The sequence below is a fragment of the Calliphora vicina genome, chromosome 3, assembly GCF_958450345.1.
Source record: "Calliphora vicina chromosome 3, idCalVici1.1, whole genome shotgun sequence".
Lineage (NCBI taxonomy): Eukaryota > Metazoa > Arthropoda > Insecta > Diptera > Calliphoridae > Calliphora > Calliphora vicina.
This window is the reverse complement of record NC_088782.1, coordinates 126,110,333-126,131,641: the sequence shown is the minus strand read 5'-3', so window position 1 is coordinate 126,131,641 and position 21,309 is coordinate 126,110,333. Positions and strand designations below refer to the sequence as shown.

The 21,309-nt window shown below is 25.7% G+C and overlaps 1 protein-coding gene across 1 annotated transcript in view; it reads left to right on the top strand.

The window, feature by feature from the left end:
* The window catches only part of dysc (dyschronic), a 126,410-nt gene that overhangs the window by 39,463 nt on the left and 65,638 nt on the right, over positions 1 to 21,309 (top strand). The window contains exons 2-9 of the mRNA XM_065503513.1: positions 5,996 to 6,867; positions 6,950 to 7,082; positions 13,633 to 13,763; positions 16,272 to 16,573; positions 19,846 to 20,166; positions 20,235 to 20,406; positions 20,480 to 20,590; positions 20,672 to 20,701. Coding sequence (XP_065359585.1) covers positions 6,007 to 6,867; positions 6,950 to 7,082; positions 13,633 to 13,763; positions 16,272 to 16,573; positions 19,846 to 20,166; positions 20,235 to 20,406; positions 20,480 to 20,590; positions 20,672 to 20,701 — 2,061 coding nt within the window. The 5' untranslated portion in view covers positions 5,996 to 6,006. The remainder of the gene's footprint in view (positions 1 to 5,995; positions 6,868 to 6,949; positions 7,083 to 13,632; positions 13,764 to 16,271; positions 16,574 to 19,845; positions 20,167 to 20,234; positions 20,407 to 20,479; positions 20,591 to 20,671; positions 20,702 to 21,309) is intronic.

Sequence of the window (21,309 nt, the reverse complement as noted above, 5' to 3'; positions counted from 1 at the left end):
TCAATTTATAGAGGAAAATACTAGAAAAAACACCAAGAGAGAAATTAATGGTTACAAATTTACTAAACTGAAACACTAATTACCAATTGCATGTCAGTGTTTGTGAGTTTAAAAGAATGTGTTAGGGTGTGTGAGTTTGTTTGATGGCTGATTATGAGAGCGATAATGATGAGGCAGTTGGAAAGCCAAAAAATTGAGTGGCAGGGAGGTGTTGTAAACGGAAATGCAATCAAACGGATGCAACTCATTAAAATCATAATTTCATGGCAACATATCATTTCCTCTTCCTGCTCCTTGGAAATCTAAAAAAAAAATCAGTTTCATTTTTCATTTCTAAATTTCTGGGTTTTTTTTTCCATTTCGTTAAAAACAGAAATTTTGTAATGAAAATGATTTTTTATTTTTATGTCGAGTCATTTGGCAAAAATTTTTGTAATATTTAGCAAAAAATATAACAAAGAGAAGGACAGGGAAGTAGAGAGAGAGAGAAACTAAAGTATTGCCGTTATTAGTTACACCAAAAAGTATGCAACAAGTTTTTTTTTTTGTAGTGAAACACACAAACACCCAAATGCACTGTGTGTGTTGCTGATTGGCAGAGGGTGTTGCGTTGTGTGTAATAATAATATTTTTTTCTATATTACAACAGTTTTTGTTGTTGTTGTTGTTGCTACTGCTACTGTTGCATTCCCCACAAATGATATATTGAAATGCCAACATTAGCACTATAAATTATTTTAGATGGTTGCTTTTTTTCTCCACTCTCAGCCATGGAACCGTGGTGGGGGGGGGGTAATGGTGGTTAGCACAGTGGAAAAAAATGTTTAAATTACATTTGTGGCATATTTGAAATTGTTATGGAAAAAAAGGTCATTTATAATTGAGTTGCAAGTATGCAAAATATGTATATAGTACATAAATAGTTACGTGTACATATGTATATGTGTCATGGGATGTGTGCAGAGTTTTGTTGTTGTAAATGCCTGTAGAGATGACGTTACACCAGCTCGCCAGCCGCAGTTGCAGTGGTAGCATCAACAGCATCATCGTCACAAGTTACGAGTGCCTTAGTGTGACTGTGTGTGAGAGTGAGCTGTGTACGAGTATTAAACAATAGCAATGAAGTCCTTTGCCAATTGTTAAACAACAAATGTAAATGTACAATTGTAAATCAAAAACAATAGTTGAATGCAGCTGCACAACTGTGTAGTGATGCTTTAGCCACATAATACTTCCACTTCGGGCTGGTTTGTTAAAAGGGTGTAATAAAAAGTTGTTTAAATTTTTTTAAACATTTTCAAATATTTCATGGAAATTTTAAACTAATTTTGTAGACCAATTTTAAATTCCAAAAATAATTTTTCAAAATTTCCAAAATTCCCAACTCGGGAAATTTTCAATTTGAGATTATTTCAAATTTTAAAATGCCAAAACAAACTGATTTTTGTGAAATTCCTGAATTAACAAATTTTTTTAAAAAATTCTTAAATTAATTTTAAAAATTCCCAAAATATCCAACTTGGGAAATTTTCGTTTTGAGAAAATTTCCAATTACAAAAAAGAAACATATTTAACATATTTTTATGAAATTCCTGAATTAACAAAATTTTTTTAAAAAATTCTTAAATTAATTTTAAAAATTCCCAAAATATCCAACTCGGGAAATATAAATTGCAGAAAAATCCTATTTTTAATTGGTTTTAATATATGTAATTTAAAAATTAAAAGATTTTTTAACAAATTCCCAAAACAATTTCTGCAATTTCCAAAATACCCAACTCGGGAAATTTTAGTTTTGAGAAAATTTCCTATTTAATAATGCTAAAATTAACAGATTTTTGTGAAATTCCTGAATTAACAAATTTTGTAATAAATTCCTAAATTAATTTTAAATATTTTCCAAAATATCCAACTCGGGAAATATAAATTTCGGAAAAATCCTATTTTTAATTGGATTTAATATATGTAATTTAAAAATTAAAAGATTTTTTAACAAATTCCCAAAACAATTCCCAGAATTTCCAAAATTCCCAACACGGGAAATTTTTGATTTTAAGGAAATTTCCAATATTATAATGAAAAAATTAACAAATTTTCTTGAAAATCCTGAATTAACAAAATTTTTAATAAATTCCCAAATTAATTTTAAAAATTCCCAAAATATCCAACTCGGGAAATATAAATTGCAGAAAAATCCCATTTTTAATTGGTTTTAATATATGTAATTTAAAAATTTAAAGATTTGTTTAACAAATTCCCAAAACAATTCCCAGAATTTCCAAAATTCCCAACTTGAGAAATTTTTGTTTTTAAGGAAATTTCCTATTTTATAATGTTAAAATTCACAAATTTTCTTGAAATTCCTGAATTAACAAATTTTTTTAATAAATTCCTAAATTAATTTTAAAAATTCCCAAAATATTCAACTCGGGAAATATAAATTTCGGAAAAATTCTATGTTTAAATGGTTTTAATATATGTAATTTAAAAATTAGAAGATTTTTTAGCTAATTCCCAAAACAAATCCCAGAATTTCCAAAATACCCAACTCGGGAAATTTTAGTTTTTAAGGAAATTTCACATTTTAAAAAGTTAAAGTAAACCGATTTTGTTAAAATTTCAGGATTAACAAAATTTTTAATAAATTACCAAATTTATTTTAAAAATTTCCAAAATATCCAACTCGGGAAGTATAAATTTAGGCAAAATCCTATTTTAATTGGTTTTAATATATGTAATTTAAAAATTAAAAGATTTTTTAACTAATTCCCAAAACAATTCCCAGAATTTCCAAAATTCCCAACTCGGGAAATTTTAGTTTTTAAGGAAATTTCACATTTTAAAATGTTAAAATAAACCGATTTTGTTAAAATTTCAGGATTAACAAAATTTTTAATAAATTCCCAAATTAATTTTAAAAATTCCCAAAATATCCAACTCGGGAAATATAAATTGCAGAAAAATCCTATTTTTAATTGGTTTTAATATGTGTAATTTAAAAATTAGAAGATTTTTTAGCTAATTCCCAAAACAATTTCTAAAATTTCCAAAATTCCCAACTCGGGAAATTTTAGTTTTTAAGGAAATTTCACATTTTAAAATGTTAAAATATACCGATATTGTTAAAATTTCAGAATTTTAAGTTTTTAAATATAAATTCCCTAAAAATTCCAAAAAAAATATTGAACTCGGTAAATTTTATTTTTGCAAAAATGTTCTTATTTTTATAGCATTATTTTAAGTTTGAAAATTCTAGAATCCCAAAAATATCCAACTCGGGAAATTTTTTTCTTCAAATTTTTCCAAAAATTTCCTAATTTAAATTGCTTTTAAGAAAAGTTTTATGGAAATTCATAAACATAATGGTTTTTTAAGAAATTCCTAAAACAATTTCCAAAATACCCAAAAGGAAAAGTTTAATTTTTAAGCAAATTTCTAATTTTAAATTGATTTTATGAACAATTTTAAGTAAGTTTTTGAATTTTAATTTTTTTTAAAAATTCCTAAAATATTTTCAAAAAATCCCAAAATTTCCAATTAGTGAAATTTATTATTTTAGCCAAATTTTTTTTTTTTCAAAATTTTCTTATATAAATTGATTTTAAGAATAGTTTTATTTAAATTCACAAATTAATGAGTTTTTGAGAAATTCCTAAAACAATTTCAAAAATTTCCAAAATACCCAATCCCGGAAAATTTTCTTTTTAAGCATATTTCTTATTTGACATTGATTTTATGAACAATTTTAAATAAATTTTTAAATTTCAAAACTTTTTTAAGAAATTCCTAAAACATTTTAAAAAATTCCCAAAATTACCATTAACGAAATTTAATGTTATCAAATTTTTTTTAATCTTTCTCAAAATTTCCTCATATAAATTGATTTAAAGAACAGTTTTAAGCTATTAATGAGAAATTCCTAAAACAATTTCAAAAATTTCCAAAATACCCAAACCTGAAAGTTTTATTTTTAAGCTAATTTCTTACTATAAATTGATTTCATGAACAATATTAAGTAAATTCTTAAATTTTAAAATTTTTTAAGAAATTCCTAAAACATTTTAAAAAATTCCCAAAATTTCCCTTTAAAAAATTTAAAATTTTAGCAAAATTTCCTATTTTTTATGGATTTTATGAACATTTTAAAGTAAATTCTCAAACTTAAATATTTGATTTTTACAAATTCTTAAAACAATTTTAAAAATTTTGTGAATTCCCAAGTGGGGATATTTTTTTTTTTAATTTTTCTCAAATTTCCTTATTTAAATTTATTTTTTGAAATTTTTTATTCAAATTCATAAATTTAACAGTTTTCTGAGAAATTCCTGAAACAATTTCAAAAATTTCCAAAATACCCAATCCCGGAAAATTTTCTTTTTAAGCAAATTTCTTATTTTAAATTGATTTTATGAACAATATTAAGTAAGTTCTTAAATTTTAAAACTTCTTTAAGAAATTCCTAAAACATATTAAAAAATTCCCAAAATTTCCCTTTAAAAAATTTAAAATTTTAGCAAAATTTTCTATTTTTTATGGATTTTATGAACATTTTAAAGTAAATTCTCAAACTTAAATATTTGATTTTTACAAATTCTTAAAACAATTTTAAAAATTTTGAGAATTCCCAAGTGGGAAAATTTTTTTTTTTAAATTTTTCTCAAAATTTCCTTATTTAAATTTATTTTTTGAAATTTTTTATGCAAATTCATAAATTTAACAATTTTTTGAGAAATTCCTAAAACAATTTCAAAAATTTCCAAAATACCCAATCCCGGAAAATTTTCTTTTTAAGCAAATTTCTTATTTTAAATTGATTTTATGAACAATATTAAGAAAATTCTTAAATTTTAAAATTTTTTAAGAAATTCCTAAAACATTTTAAAAAATTCCCAAAATTTCCCTTTATTGGATTTTAATATGTTAGCAAAATTTTCTATTTTATATGGATTTTATGAAAAGTTTTAAGTAAATTCTTAAAATAAAATATATTTTTTACAAAATTTTTTCAAAAATTCCCAACTCGGGAACATTTTTTTGAAATAGAGATTTACAATTTTTAAGCAAATTCTTAAATTTAAACGTTTTTGAAGTAACTTGAAATGAATGCTTGAAATTTGTTATTCCCTCCAACTTTGAACTTTTCTTCAAACGATGCTATACCCTTTATTAGCAGCCAACTACTGCAACTACTTACTTGCTACTGTTTTTTTGCCGCTCTACTGGTTTCATAATACAACCAACAACTGTTGTGAACATGGATTTTTATATTCATATGCACATTCTATACCATTCTATGATGATGCTACCCCCAATGTCCTTTGTAAAAGACAACAAGAGGAGAACAAAAAAAAAAAAAACAAAATAAATATACTAATGGGTACATTAGTGGCAAAGAGATCACACATTTTATTTTGCCAAAAAAAAAAAACTCTATGAACAAATAACTGGAGAAAAAAAAATCCAAATAAAAGAAAATCTAGCATATAATATAAATTGTAAATCATCTAAATGAAAAGCCTTGAAATATTCATGTTAACAATATTAAATACATATAAATAAAATGTGAAGAGAAAAAAATACATATTTCTATTCAATAAAATGTTATAGGCGATGACCTTTAAAGTGGGCTTAATAGAACAAAAACGAAAAAAAAAAAAAAGCATTTAAAATTTATTGTTTTAATAATGCCCACACAGTTTTATTACATACAAACGTGGCATATAAAGGGCCTGGTGTAGAAAAAAATTGTAGGTTATTTTAACTAAAATGATTGGTTGTCACATGCAACCATAACAAGAGCCATAATAATAAAACTAAATCTAAATAATAATATTTAAACAGTGTGTTGCTGAAACTAATAATATTGCTCTTGATTTATTGCCACAATTTAAGGAAATACGATTTTATTTTAATATAAATTCTAAAGCCTAATTTTAGGCAACAATAAATAGTTTAATTGTTTTGCTTAATATTTCTCTCTCTCTATTGTTTGCAGCCTGACTTGTAATGCGCCTTGGGGGTGGTGTACCATACGACGGCGACCCCCCGACAATGAGCGCTACTGGCAACGACTATGCCGAATTATGCGATCTTGGACCTACGCGATGGAGTTCGCGTGGCTACTATCATGTACCACCACCCGCTGCGCACAGTTCATCCTTGCATCCTAGCATACTGCAAACATCCACCCAATCGTCATCCAGTGTACCAACGGGTGGCTCAGCTGGCCTCACAGCCCATCATTTACGTGCCCACCCACCACCAACCAGCAGCTACGAAGCCGAAGACATTGGCACCTCATACGGCATGACGACACCACCGCCCGGTGTCAGCGGCCTGACCAACAGTTACGCCGTCAACTCACGCATTGGCAACAGTACTAGTTCGCTACGCACCGGCTCAGCAGCAGCAGCAGCCGCCGCCGCAGCAGCTGGTGTGGGCGTGTCTAGTTCCGCCGGTATGGGCGGTCGTCCTGGTCTATATTATTCACCACCAGGCACTTCGTACACGATCATCGAACGGCCCCATTCACCCCACTACTATTACAATTCGGCGGGCGTGGCAACGAAGGGTGGTTCGCTGCCGGGTCGTGGCTCGGCTTATCTATCGGCGTCTCCCTCGAACTTTATGAACAGTATGAGCGGAACGCTGCCTACTTCGACGGCGGCCAGGCATGCACTGGCGGCTGGATCAGCTGCAGCGAGTGCCAACAAGAAACGGCCCATTTCACCGGAGCAGGTGTTGCGCATGTTTGGCGCTACGCAATCATCTTCAGTTCCTACTAGCAGTTATCATTATAGTAATGGTCACAGAGATCGCACTGGTCGTCGTAGTCCAGCCAGTAGTCCGCCATCAACAACGCATCAGGTGGGTTATTTTCTAGCCACAGCTATTCAACAATGGATCTGTTTGGTTATTTGGTATTTTCTGTTTGGTATTCTCTTTGCAGATCTACCGTGAAAGAGAACGAGATCGTGGTATACCCAGCATGCATGATTTAACCACAAGAACTGTTAATATGTCTCGTGATCAGCAGATAGATCATGGTTTTGGTATATGTGTTAAAGGAGGTAAAGACTCAGGTGAGTTTAAGAAAATATTTAATAAATTAGATTGAAAAGATCTCTCTTATGATCTTCAGTTACAGTTGTAAACAACATTTTGAGAGATTTGTAAAACAGATTTATTAAAATATTAAGACAAATATTGAGAATTTTAAAAAAACTTTATTAAAAAACAAGATCGATTTGCAAATGAAGATCGTTAAATTGAATTCTCTCTACTTGCAACTGAAGATCCTTAAATTGATATAAAATAAACAAGATCGCTTTGTATTTAAAGATCGTTAAATTCAATTCTCTCTATTTGCAACTGATTATTCTTAAATTGTACGTTTTTAAATAAACAAGATCGCTATGCATTTGAAGATCGTTAAATTTAATTCTCTCTATTTGCAACTGATTATCCTTAAATTGTACGTTTTTAAATAAACAAGATCGCTTTGCATTTGAAGATCGTTAAATTTAATTATCTCTATTTGCAACTGATTATCCTTAAATTGTACGTTTTTAAATAAACAAGATCGCTTTGCATTTGAAGATCATTAAATTTAATTCTCTCTAATTGCAAATGAAGTTTTAAAATAAACAAGATCACTTTGCATTTGAAGATCTTTAAATTGAATTCTCTCTATTTGCAAATGAATATCCTTAAATTGTATTTTTTCAAATAAACAAGATCGCTTTGCAATCAAAGATCCTTAAATTCAATTCTCTCTCTACAAAGTTCAAATCTAAACAATTCACATGCTATTTTCTATTAATTAATGCATTGCAATTATATTTTTCTTATGTATTGACAGTCGTTATTATACATTTTGTTCTTATTACAATACTTATCTACAAAAAATTAATTAAAAACATTTTGTTTCAATTACCTCCATATATGAGTTTTTTTTGTTTTTTTTTTTTTTGTTTTGAAAAATCAATTACTCTTAAGTATGTAGTAAAGTGTATTAAACAAAAGTGTAATACAAAGAGCTGCTGCTGTTCATTCAAAATCAATATGTATAGATTAATAAAAAGAAAATGAAAAGTATCACAAATGTAGGGTAAACCAAGCAACTACACATTTAGCGAAAAATATATCCTAAATTCTTATAAACTTTAATATAAAGCTTAAAAAATAAAAGTTTGACAGGAAATCTGTTTAAAATAATGATAAAAATGATTAAATTACTTCAGATTTCTAGTAAATTATAAAATTTTAAAGCGAGTACTCGGTACTCACTAAGAAAATTTTGCAATTTTTTGTATTTAAAGGCATTTCTGACAAACTTAATCAAACATTAGCAGAAAATTTAAAAAAAAAAATTTCAATTATATTTATTTTGAAGCGAGTACTCGGTACTCATTGGAAAATTTGAAACTTATTTTATTTAAAACCACTACTGACAAACTTAACCAAAGCTTAGCATAAAATTCAATGGAATTCTTTGTAAAAATCTTCTTTTGGAAACGAGTAAATTATATGAACTTAAAAGTGAGTACTCGGTACTCATAGGAAAAATGTGGAATTCATTATGTTTAAAACCATTACTGATAAACTTAACCAAAGCTAAGCATAAAATTCCACGAAATTCTTTGTAAAAATCTATTTTGGAAACGAGTACTCGGTATTCGCAAAAATATTTACAAATTAAATATATTTTTCATTTAAATTAAAAATTGTAAATTTCAATTCATAATCATTAAGAAAAATCAGTAATTAGCAAAACATTAAAAAAAAATATATTTTGAAATATATTAATTTAGAAGCGAGTACTCGGTACCCATACGAAAAATGTTGAATTTTTTGTGTTTAAAATCATTACTAACGAACTTAACCAAAGTTTAGCATAAAATTCCACGAAATTCTTTGCAAAAATCTACTTTTGGAAACGAGTACCCGGTATTCACAAAACTATTTACAGCTTCAACATGTTTTTCATTTAAATTAAAAATTATAAATTTAAATTCTTAAATTGTATACCATAAAATTTAACTATTCGGCTTTAAATTTATATAAAAAAACATTTTCTTTAAAACGGTTACTCGGTACTCATATTTAAAATACTCCAAATTCGTTGAAGAAACTTAAAACAATAAGCTTAAAATAATAGTTCTATGAAATCACCTTTAAATTTCAGTAAAAGCCTGAAATTAAAAATGAGTAACCGGTAGTCATAGTGTAAAAAATTTAAGAAATTTAAGAATTAGTGTTTAAAATCTCTAGTGACAAACTTAACCAAAGTTTAGCATAAAATTCTACAAAATTCTTGGTAAAAATCAACTTTTGGAAACGAGTACCCGTTATTCGCAAACCAATTTACAAATTTAACATATTTTTCATTTAAATTAAAAATTGTAAATTTCAATTCTTTAACTGGATACCATCAAATTTTGTTATTCGGCTTAAAATTTATAAAAAAAACATTTTCTTTAAAACGGTTACTCGTTACTCATATTTAAAATACTCCAAATTCGTTGAAGAAACATAAAACAATAAGCTTAAAAAATTAGTTCTGTGAAATCACCTTTAAATTTCAGTAAAAGCCTGAAATTAAAAATGAGTAACCGGTAGTCATAGTGTAAAAAATTTAAGAAATTTAAGAATTAGTGTTTAAAATCTCTAGTGACAAACTTAACCAAAGTTTAGCATAAAATTCTACAAAATTCTTGGTAAAAATCAACTTTTGGAAACGAGTACCCGGTATTCGCAAACCAATTTACAAATTTAACATATTTTTCATTTAAATTAAAAATTGTAAATTTCAATTCTTTAACTGGATACCATCAAATTTTGTTATTCGGCTTAAAATTTATAAAAAAAACATTTTCTTTAAAACGGTTACTCGTTACTCATATTTAAAATACTCCAAATTCGTTGAAGAAACATAAAACAATAAGCTTAAAAAATTAGTTCTGTGAAATCACCTTTAAATTTCAGTAAAAGCCTGAAATTAAAAATGAGTAACCGGTAGTCATAGTGTAAAAAATTTAAGAAATTTAAGAATTAGTGTTTAAAATCTCTAGTGACAAACTTAACCAAAGTTTAGCATAAAATTCTACAAAATTCTTGGTAAAAATCAACTTTTGGAAACGAGTACCCGGTATTCACAAACCAATTTACAAATTTAACATATTTTTCATTTAAATTAAAAATTGTAAATTTCAATTCTTTAACTGGATACCATAAAATTTTGTTATTCGGCTTAAAATTTATAAAAAAAAACATTTTCTTTAAAACGGTTACTCGGTACTCATATTTAAAATACTCAAAATTCGTTGAAGAAACTTAAAACAATAAGCTTAAAAAATTCGTTCTATGAAATCACCTTCAAATCTCTGCAAAAGCCTGATATTAAATATGAGTAACCGGTACTCATTCTATACAATATTTAAAAAATTTAAGAATTAGTGTTTAAAACCACTACCAACAAACTTAACCAAAGCTTGGCATAAAATTCCACGAAATTCTTTGCAAAAATCTACTTTTGAAAACGATTACCCGGTATTCACAAACCAATTTACCAATTTCACTTATTTTTCATTTAAATTAAAAATTGTAAATTTCAATTCTTTAACTGGATATCATCAAATTTTTTTCTTCGGCTTAAAATTTATAAAAAAAAACATTTTCTTTAAAACGGTTACTCGGTACTCATATTTTAAATACTCAAAATTCATTAAAAAAGGCATGCAAAAATAGGTTTAATGAATTAGTTCTTTGAAATCACCTTCAATTCTCTGCAAAATCCTTATATTAAAAATGAGTAACCAGTACTCATTGTAAACAAAATTGAGGAATTAGAAAAAATCCCTTTTTGAATGATTTTTATTTTTAAATAAATGTTCTAAAACACTAAAATTTGAATTACAAACAGATTTTTAAAACGAGTACTCGGTACTCATATTTTTAAAATTTACTAAATGTGTTAGACGAATGAGTACTCGTTAAAATCATAACTTTACAACGAGTATTCAATAACTTTAACGAGTGTTCAATACAAAAATTCTCAATGATTAATAATTATAATTAATAATTTTAGAAAATCCAAAATTTTAAAGTGACTACTCGGTACCCATTATAAAAAATATCAAGTATTTAAATATATAATATTTTTATTGGAATCCTAAATGCCTTAGCTGATTATAAATTGAAAATAATATAAAATCTAAGTTTAAATCGTTATTTTAAATAAAAAATTAAATGAGTACTCGGTAACCATAATGTAAAATATAGCTATTTAACAATTTTACTGAAAATTAAAACAACTTAAATGATTAAGCATTAAAAATAATACATTAAATTTATATTAAAATAGTAATTTCAATCAAATATTAAATGAGTACTTGGTAACCATTATAAAAAATATCAAGTATTTAAATATATAACATTTCATCAGCTTTAGTTGATTATGAATTGAAAATAATATAAAGTCTAAATCGTTATTTTAAATAAAAAAAAATAAGTGGGTACCCGGTAACCATAATGTAAAATATCGACATTTAACATTTTTTAACAAGGAAATTTGGTTGAAAAACCTATTATTACACAAAATTTCTCAATTATTAATAATAAAAATCATGAAACTCTAAATTGTGGTAGTGAGTACTCGGTACCCATAATAAAAAATATTGAATATTCCTTATTATTATATAATAAATGACTTAATGAAAAAGAATTACTAATATGTATTGCATTAAATTTATGCAAAAATCGTTATTTTAAAATGAGTAACCGGGTACCCATTACTTATAATATTTAACTAGCAGATTTGGCTGAAAAACCTATTACTTCAGAAAATTTCTCAATTATTATTAATAAAAAAAATCATAAAACTCAAAAATTTGGTAGTGAGTACTCGGTACCCATGATGAAAAATATTGGATATTTGAATATTTAACTTTATTATTATAAAATTAAATGTGTTAATAAAGAAGAATAAGTAATATTGCATTCAATTTATTCAAAAATCTTTATTTTAAAATAAGTAACCGGTTACCCATTACTTATAATATTTAACAAATTTATAAAAATGACTTAGCTGATTATAAATTGAAAATAATTTAAAATCTGGTCTTAAATCGTTATTTTAAATAAAAAAAATTAAATGGGTACTCGGTAGCCATAATGTAAAATATCGCTATTTAACAATTTGACTGAAAATTAAAATAACTGAAATGATTAAGCTATAAAAATAATCTATTGAATCTGTTTTAAAATAGTAATTTCAAAAAAAAAATTAAATGAGTACTCGGTACCCATAATCTAAAATATTGAATATTTGAAGTTATACCGAGTTATTATTATAAAATGATGAAGAATTACTAATAATGCATTAAATTTATTCAAAAATCGTTACTTTAAAATGAGTAACCGTTACTCATAATCATAAATATTTTGTGAAATAACTTGTAATTATTTAAAAATTTAAGAAGCTATTTTTTTCTATTAAAAATTATGAAAAATTTTAAATCTTAAACAAGTAACCACTTTATTAGGTCTATCAGATGGCACTAATTAATGTAAAATATAAGAAACAATTAAATATTTTGCATTATTTAATTAATTATTTCAAAAATTTTTTAGGAAAATTAAAACAGGAAATAAATTTTAGAATTTCATTTAGTTCCCTTGAATCTAACATAAATTCCGAGTTATGAAAACCCTATACGAATACGTATTAATAAAATTTCATACAATTACCCTAAAGTATGCAATATGAATAAATATAAAGTGAATAAATGCAAGCAAGCATACTTTCATGCAAAAAACACACACTGATACATACTTGCACTCATAATCACACCCACACTCAGTCTCTCACTCTCTTTGTTACTCATTCACTGGTTTTGTTGCATCATGTGTAGATGTGATTACCAAGTATTTGAGTATTAGTTTGTGTGTTTTTCAATGAAAAGTACAAGTATTTATTGTCTGTGTTACTGGAAATGTGTTAGTAAACGTTTCGTTTCGTACGTTATTTCTGTTTTTTTTTTGTGTTGCATACTTATATTTTCTGTTTTTTTTTCTTTTTTTTTAAACAAAGTTCATATAAACTTATTATTATATTAAGTTCTTAGAATAGATACTTATTGATTTTAGTCGTTCGTACGTATGCAGTAGTGTAGAATTTCATATTTAATACGTTGTTGACTTAAATACAATTCTCTTTATTTTGTCAACAATTGTATGGAAAATGGAGAAATAAAATAAAACTAAAATGAACTAAATATGTACATACATACATACATACACATTTTTGTGCATAGAATATACAAATTGAATTACATGTTATAGAATAAGGTTATATAGAAAAATAGATCAAATAACATCATGAGTTTGAGTATGTAAATGACTACTGACAAGGATTTAAACAGTTCTCCACCTCTATGTCATCCCTGGGTAATTAAATTGTTTTAGAAGATTGAAAGATAAACAGAGAACTATTTGATTTTAATTTAATAAAACATAAAGTTTGCAATTATTGTTAGAGAATAGTTAAGGTAACATTGTTTAAAAGTGATTTCATGTAGGAGGGTAGCTACAAAATTATAAAGTTTTTATATTCTAATCTTTTTTTTCCAGGCCTTGGTGTTTATATTTCACGCATCGAGGAAAATTCTGTAGCTGAACGTGCTGGTTTGCGTCCCGGTGATACTATCCTAGAGGTGAATGGCACCCCATTCACTTCAATTAATCACGAGGAAGCATTAAAAGTAAGTATTGCTTTATCAGTTAATGATTTGCTTAAATAAATGAATTATATATACCTATAATATTTAAAATAAACTTAAACACCACATAAACAACACCTTCAACACCAAACATACACATCAAACCCCCCCCCCCTCCATGCTAAACATATTTTATTTAAAACCTTTTAAATCTTACCACTTTCATTCTAACCTTCCAAAAAGCATGTTTAAAGCTGTTAAAACCATTCCTAAAATGAATATTTTGAAAAAGCATTTTTAGGAAAATATAAATTTTTAAAGGAGTTAAGAGTTATTAAAAATATTTCAGTTCGAAACCTATTATTTTAAAACGGGTACCCGCTACTAAAAGTTTAAAAAATTTATATTTTTAAACAAAAATCCTCTCTATTACAAGATTATTCAATTGAAAATGTAAAAAAATCTTTAAATTTTCCAAAACCATTAGAATTTTAAAACGGGTACCCGGTACCCATTTTACTAATTCTCAATTTTAATATAAAAAGTCTCATTTTCTACAAAGCCTATCAAAATAAATAATAATTTTTCTATGAAAAACTAAATTTTCATACGAGTAACCGGTACTCACAATGCATAATACCGAATATTGGACAAATAATCATGATTTTTGTAAATATAAATGACATAGCGAAAGAAAATTAAGATTTAAATTTATTTGCCATGAAAAATAGAAAATTTAAAAGCGAGTAACCGGTAACCATTTTACTAATTCTTAATTTTTATACAAAAATTCTTAATTATTGCGAAGCCTAGCAAGAGAAATAAAAAATATTTTTAAAATTTTCTATGAAAAACTAAATTTTCAAACGAGTACCCGGTATTCATAATATATAATTCCGAATATTGGACAAATAATCATAATTTTTGTATATATAAACATTTCAACATAATAAAATTAACATTTTAAATTTATTTAGTTAAAAAATAGAAAACATAAAAGCGGGTACCCGGTAACCATTTTCATAATTCTCAATTTTTATATAAAAAATCTTACTTATTGTGAGAAATAGCAAGAGAAATAATAAAAATCTTTAAATTTTACTATGAAAAACTAAATTTTGAAACGAGTACCCGGTATTCATTATGCATAATACCGGATATTGGACAAATAATCATAATTTTTGTACTAATAAACGACAAATCATTTAAAATTATTATTTTTAATTTATTTTGGTTGAAAAATAGAAAATATAAAAGCGAGTACCCGGTACCCATTTTACTAATTCTAAATTTTTTATATAAATTCTTAATTATTGCGAAGCCTAGCAAGAGAAATAATAAATATTTTTAAAATTTTCTATGAAAAACTAAATTTTCAAACGGGTACCCGATAACCATTTAACTAATTCCAAATTTTTTTGAAACAAATTTACAAAAAATCTAAAAAATAATCATACGAAATTAAAATAACAAAAAATTTTTTGTGAAAAACTAAAATTTCAAACGAGTACCCGGTATTTATTAGGCATTATAAAGGTTATTCAATTTATAATCATGTATTTTCTAATTTAAATCATAACATTGGTTTTAAAATACAAAATTTAAAAGCAAGACGTTAAAATTTTAGGAAAATTTTAAATTTTTTAAAGCGAGTAACCGGTATTCGTAATGTTTTAAACATGAATTTATTGTTAAATTAAGGTAAATGGTTTTCTGTGTAAAAACATTTGACACTATTAAATTCATAACACAATTATTACACTCACATTATTAGTTTTTGATTTTACTCGTATACAAAAAAAAAAAAAGAAAACACTTAATACACTTTGAGAAAAAATTGGCAATAGAAAATGTTTATGTTCTTTTTTCCTGCTCTTTCAATTAAATGTTTTTATTATTTCCATTTTTTCCTGAGTTTACTAAGTTGACATTTCTCATTCAAAACACTGAGCGATAAAACTATTTAAAAGCAGCATTTAAGAAAATAAAAAAAATCTAAGAAAATTCTTAAAAAAAAAATGTTAAATTTTAATAAGCTGCCCTTAATAGTAGCAAATAAAAAATTTGGTTTGAAAAAATATTTACCATTTCATAATAAACCAAATTTGTTATTACAGTGTAATTTAGCCGAATTAAATTAACAAACAATTCAAGGCTACTTTTTTCCAATAAAAATCCTTAAGTTTTGCCTAAAAATAAATTAAATGTGTTGTAAACATGCACGCCGAGAGTTTAAGAGAGAGAGAGAGAAAAAACATATAAATAATTATCATTACACTGCACAATATAATTAAAGCACCATTACATGTTACATATTGTTCTTTTGGTTCGATTTCTCTTTATACTAAGTTAAAACTCTTTGTATAATAAGTTTTACTAAGTTTCACTGTTATTTTATTATTTTTATTTTTGTATTTGGTTCAACTTTTTGCTATAATTTTTTTTCGTTTTCTGTTATAAATTTTTATTTTGTTGGTTTTTTTTTTTGGGTTTTGTCTGTCTACCTTCTTCTTTTTGTCTCTTCTATTGCCACATTTTTTCTTAACGCAGAGATGTGTGCAGATATTGAAATCATCACGTCAAATCAGTATGACGGTACGTTCGCCACCCACGCTTAATTCAACGGCACCGCTGCATGGTTTTGGGCCTCCCTCGCGTGATCCCATGTACGCATCGATGGCCCCCCTGCTGCCACAACATTCTGCACTGCCACCGGGTGCCAGCATAGGAACATCACCAAACGTAGGTGGGCCATTGCCATATAGACAGACGTGTTCCTGGATGGATCGACATGGTAGACCCGCCTCACCGCCCATGGAATATGGAGGACGGAGAAGTGAACGAAGAGATCGGTGAGTTTAAAACTGAAAAGTTGAAATTTTTTATATATTAGATATAATATTTTAAGGAACTTTTTGTGAAAATTTCCTGTAATTTATAACCAGTACCCGGTAATCACTTTAAGCTAAATTGAAAATATACGATAATTAAGTCTGTTTTCTCAATATTAAACTTTCAATTAAATAATATATACAAATTTTAATATTTATTACATAAAAAATCAAAAGTTTTAAATCGAGTAACCGTTACTCATATTAATAATTTAAAAATATTGACTTAAAAACTGCCTTAACATAAAATTAAACACTAGCAAAAACTAAAAACATTAAATATTTTATAAAAAAAATAAATTTTAAAACGAGTACTCGGTAATCACTTGTAAAAATGTAGGATTTTCATTAAATAAATTCGTAATAATTAACTTTAAATGATTAAACTAAGAAAAAAATAACAATAAATTACTTAATTGCAGTAAACCTTAATTTTTTAAATCGGGTACCCGGTACTCACAATACTATTTACTAAATTTTTAGGCAAAAGTTAGTTTTTATGATACAAAAAACAACCAATTTTAAAAATCATTAATTTTTCTATGAAAATCCAAATTTTACAAACGAGTACCCGGTATTCATAATGTAAAATATACTAGATATGATAAATAATCAACTTTTTTCTAAATATAAATGACCCGAGGAAAATTACATCATGAAACATTAAATATTTTATAAAAAAAACAAAATTTCAAAACTAGTACTCGATAATCACTTTAAAAAATATAGGATTTTTTTAAATAAGTTCGTAATAGTTAACTTTAAATGATTAAACTAAGAAAAAAATAACAATAAATTACTTAAATTACAGTAAAACTTAAATTTTTAAATCGGGTACCCGGTACTCACAATACTATTTACTAAATTTTTAGGCAAAAGTTTGTTTTTATGATACAAAAAAAATACAAGCAATTTTAAAAATCATTAATTTTTCTATGAAAATCCAAATTTTACAAACGAGTACCCGGTATTCATAATGTAAAATATACTAGATTTGATAAATAATCATCTTTTTTCTAAATATAAATGACCCGAGGAAAATTACATCATGAAACATTAAATTTTTTATAAAAAAACAAAATTTCAAAACGAGTACTCGGTAATCACTTTAAAAAATATAGGATTTTTTTAAATAAGTTCGTAATAATTAACTTTAAATGATTAAACTAAGAAAAAAATAACAATAAATTATTTAAATTGCAGTAAAACTTAAATTTTTAAATCGGGTACCCGGTACTCACAATACTATTTACTAAATTTTTAGGCAAAAGTTTGTTTTTATGATATAATTAATACATGAATACTATACAAAAGTACAACGAATTTTAAAAATCATTTAATTTTTTGTGAAAATCAAAATTTTTCAAACGAGTACCCGGTATTCACAATGTAAAATATAGTAGATTCGATAAATAATCATCATTTTCTAAATACAAACGACCCGGGGAAAATTATATCATGATTCTTAATTAATATTGGCTGTAAAATAAGAAATCTGAAATCGAGTAACCGGTACTCACTTTACTAATTCTATGGTTTTATATACAAATTTCCAACATATTTGAAGTATTTATCAATATAATTGAAATAAACATAAAATTGTCTATAAACAGTAAATATTTCAAACGAGTAACCGGTATTCATAATGTGGATACAGTAGATTCGTTAAATAATCAACTTTTTTTCCAAATAAAAATGGCGCGGGGAAAATTATATCCTGATTCTTAATTAATATTTGCTGTAAAATTAAAAAACCTAAAACCGAGTAACCGGTACTTACTTTACTAATTCTATTGTTTTAAATAAAAATTTACAAAACATTTAAAATACTTTTCAATATAAATAAAATAAGCATAAAATGCTCTATAAACAACATAAATTTCAAACAAGTACCCAAGAAAATAGTAAATATCGTTCAAAATTTTCAAACGAGTACCCGGTACTCATAATGCGTATTGTAGGGTAGATTAAAAAAAAATTAAAATTTTGTATAGAATCTAACAACTTAAAGCGAGTATCACTTTTTTCGAAAAACAAGCAGCCGGTACTCACAAGTCAGACTACAATTTTCTTTTTAAACGAGAAAATATTAAACAATTTAGTTTAAATTGTTTCAAAATACAAAGTAATTCTTAAAAAAGGTACTTTTTAATAAAAAGGTAATTTTTAATAAAAAGGTACTTTTTAATGGAAATAACTTTTTTATAAAAAGGTACTTTTTAATGAAAAGGTACTTTTTAATAAAAAAAAAACTTTTTGATAAAAAGTACTTTTTAATAAAAAAAAACTTTTTGATGAAAAGTACTTTTTAATAAAAAGTACTAAAAAAAAAAAGTAATAAAAAGGTACTTTTTATTAAAAAGGTACTTTTTAATAAAAAGGTACTTTATTAAAAAATGTACTTTTTAATAAAAAGGTACTTTATTAAAAAAGGTACTTTTTATTAAAAAGGTACTTTATTAAAAAATGTACTTTTTAATAAAAAGGTACTTTATTAAAAAAGGTACTTTTTATTAAAAAGGTACTTTTTATTAAAAAGGTACTTTTTAATAAAAAGGGTACTTTTTAATAAAAAGGGTACTTTTTAATAAAAAGGGTACTTTTTAATAAAAAGGTACTTTATTAAAAAAGGTACTTTATTAAAAAATATATTTTTTAATAAAAAGGGTACTTTTTAATAAAAAGGTACTTTTTAATAAAAAGGTACTTTTTAATAAAAAGGTACTTTTTAATAAAAAGGTACTTTTTAATAAAAAGGTACTTTTTAATAAAAAGTACCTTTTTATTAAAAAGGTACTTTTTTTAAAAAGGTACTTTTTAATAAAAAGGTACTTTTTTAAAAAAGGTACTTTTGAATAAAATGGTACTTTTTAAAAAAGGTACTTTTTAATAAAAAGGTACTTTTTAAAAAAATGTGCTTTTGAATAAAATGTATTTTTTAATAAAAACGTATTTTTTAATAAAAAGGTACTTTTTAATAAAGGTACTTTTTGATGAATATTACTTTTTTACGAAAAGTACTTATTTATGAAAAGTACTTCTTTATGAAAATTACTTTTTTACGAAAAGTACTTATTTATGAAAAGTACTTTTTTATGAAAAGTACTTTTTTATGAAAAGTACTTTTTTATGAAAAGTACTTTTTATGAAAAATTAATTTTAAGAAAAGTACTTTTTTATGAATAGTCCCTTTTAAACATATTTTATATTTTTCGCGTTTATTTCATTTTCAGAATACGCCGTGTCGAGTTATTAATAGAACCGGGTCAATCGCTGGGTCTTATGATACGCGGCGGTGTCGAGTATGGTCTGGGCATATTTGTGACCGGTGTGGATAAGGAGAGTGTGGCCGACAGGGCCGGTTTAATGGTGGGCGATGAAATCTTAGAGGTGAATGGTCAGTCATTTCAAGATGTCACACACGACGAGGCTGTTAGTCAGTTAAAATACCACAAACGTATGTCACTGGTGATACGTGATGTGGGTAAAGTGCCACATTCCTGTACCTCCATTGAAATGGAGCCATATGATGCTTATAGTCCCACGGGGACAAGGTAAATAAATAATGAAATTTCATGAAATGCAAATGTTATAAATGTTTTTCATTTTGTTATATAAATAGAGCACGTCGAAAAGGTCAAATCACCGCCATGGTAGAGGAGAAGGCTCGCTCTCTTTTGCCCCGCCACCATTTTGCAAGTCTTTCGTATTATATAGCTGAATATTGTGCGAAAGCAATGACCATAGATGCCTTTGTAGCCGTCTTATTAGAAATGTTAGATACATATGAAAAGGTGGGGCTATTTATTACACAGAGAAATTTGTATTTAAAAGAAAATAATTGTTTTTGTTATAAATTATTTGCAGCATACACTAGTGACGGAAATCCGTGAACTTATATTTCCTGAGGATCGTTCCCGCTATGATGAGTTAGTTTATCGTAGAGAACGTGATCCTTATAGTGGCGAAAGATTAAGGGTAGGTTTTCTATTCTTATTTATATGAAATTTTTTATATTTTTTTGTTAATTTTTTTTGTGTTTTTTTTTTTTGTTTACAGCGTAAAGGAGAAAGTGCGCGTGATTTGCCGGTAAGCTTTTTAGAAGATTTGTTCTACGACACTGACACTTTTTATTAACAAACCAATTAAACTACTAAAACTACCAAACTCTATATAACCTTCAAAACTAAAAAAAAAAAAAATGAAAACAAAACCTAACCTAAAAGCTTAAAAATATTATTGAAATCAAACAGATATATGAATTACTAAACAGCATGTTAAATGTAAAACGTATTAGTCTTATTGTTATTAACTTTAAAAGCTATAATTTTTGTGGTTTAATTTACTTTTCTACTCTAAATTGTTTTCTAAAATTCGAGAATTTTAAATTTTTTTAAAATTTTTTTTTTTGTTTTTAAATTATGGAGAAATAAAGTACCTTGTTGTTTAGATTTATTTATTGTTGTTGTGGTAATTGTGTTGTCATTTAGTTTATTATTTAACACAAATTGTTTATGATTTTCTTAAATTTAAAAACAAAAATTTTTTAAAAAAAAAATACTCAATAGATAAGACAAGTTTTTTTTTAAAAAAAGAAGAACAATAAATGACAATAATTTTCCAACTATTCCAAATTTAATAAATTTATTAAGTTACAAAAAAAACAAAATAATAAAAATACACTTAAAAAAATTTTG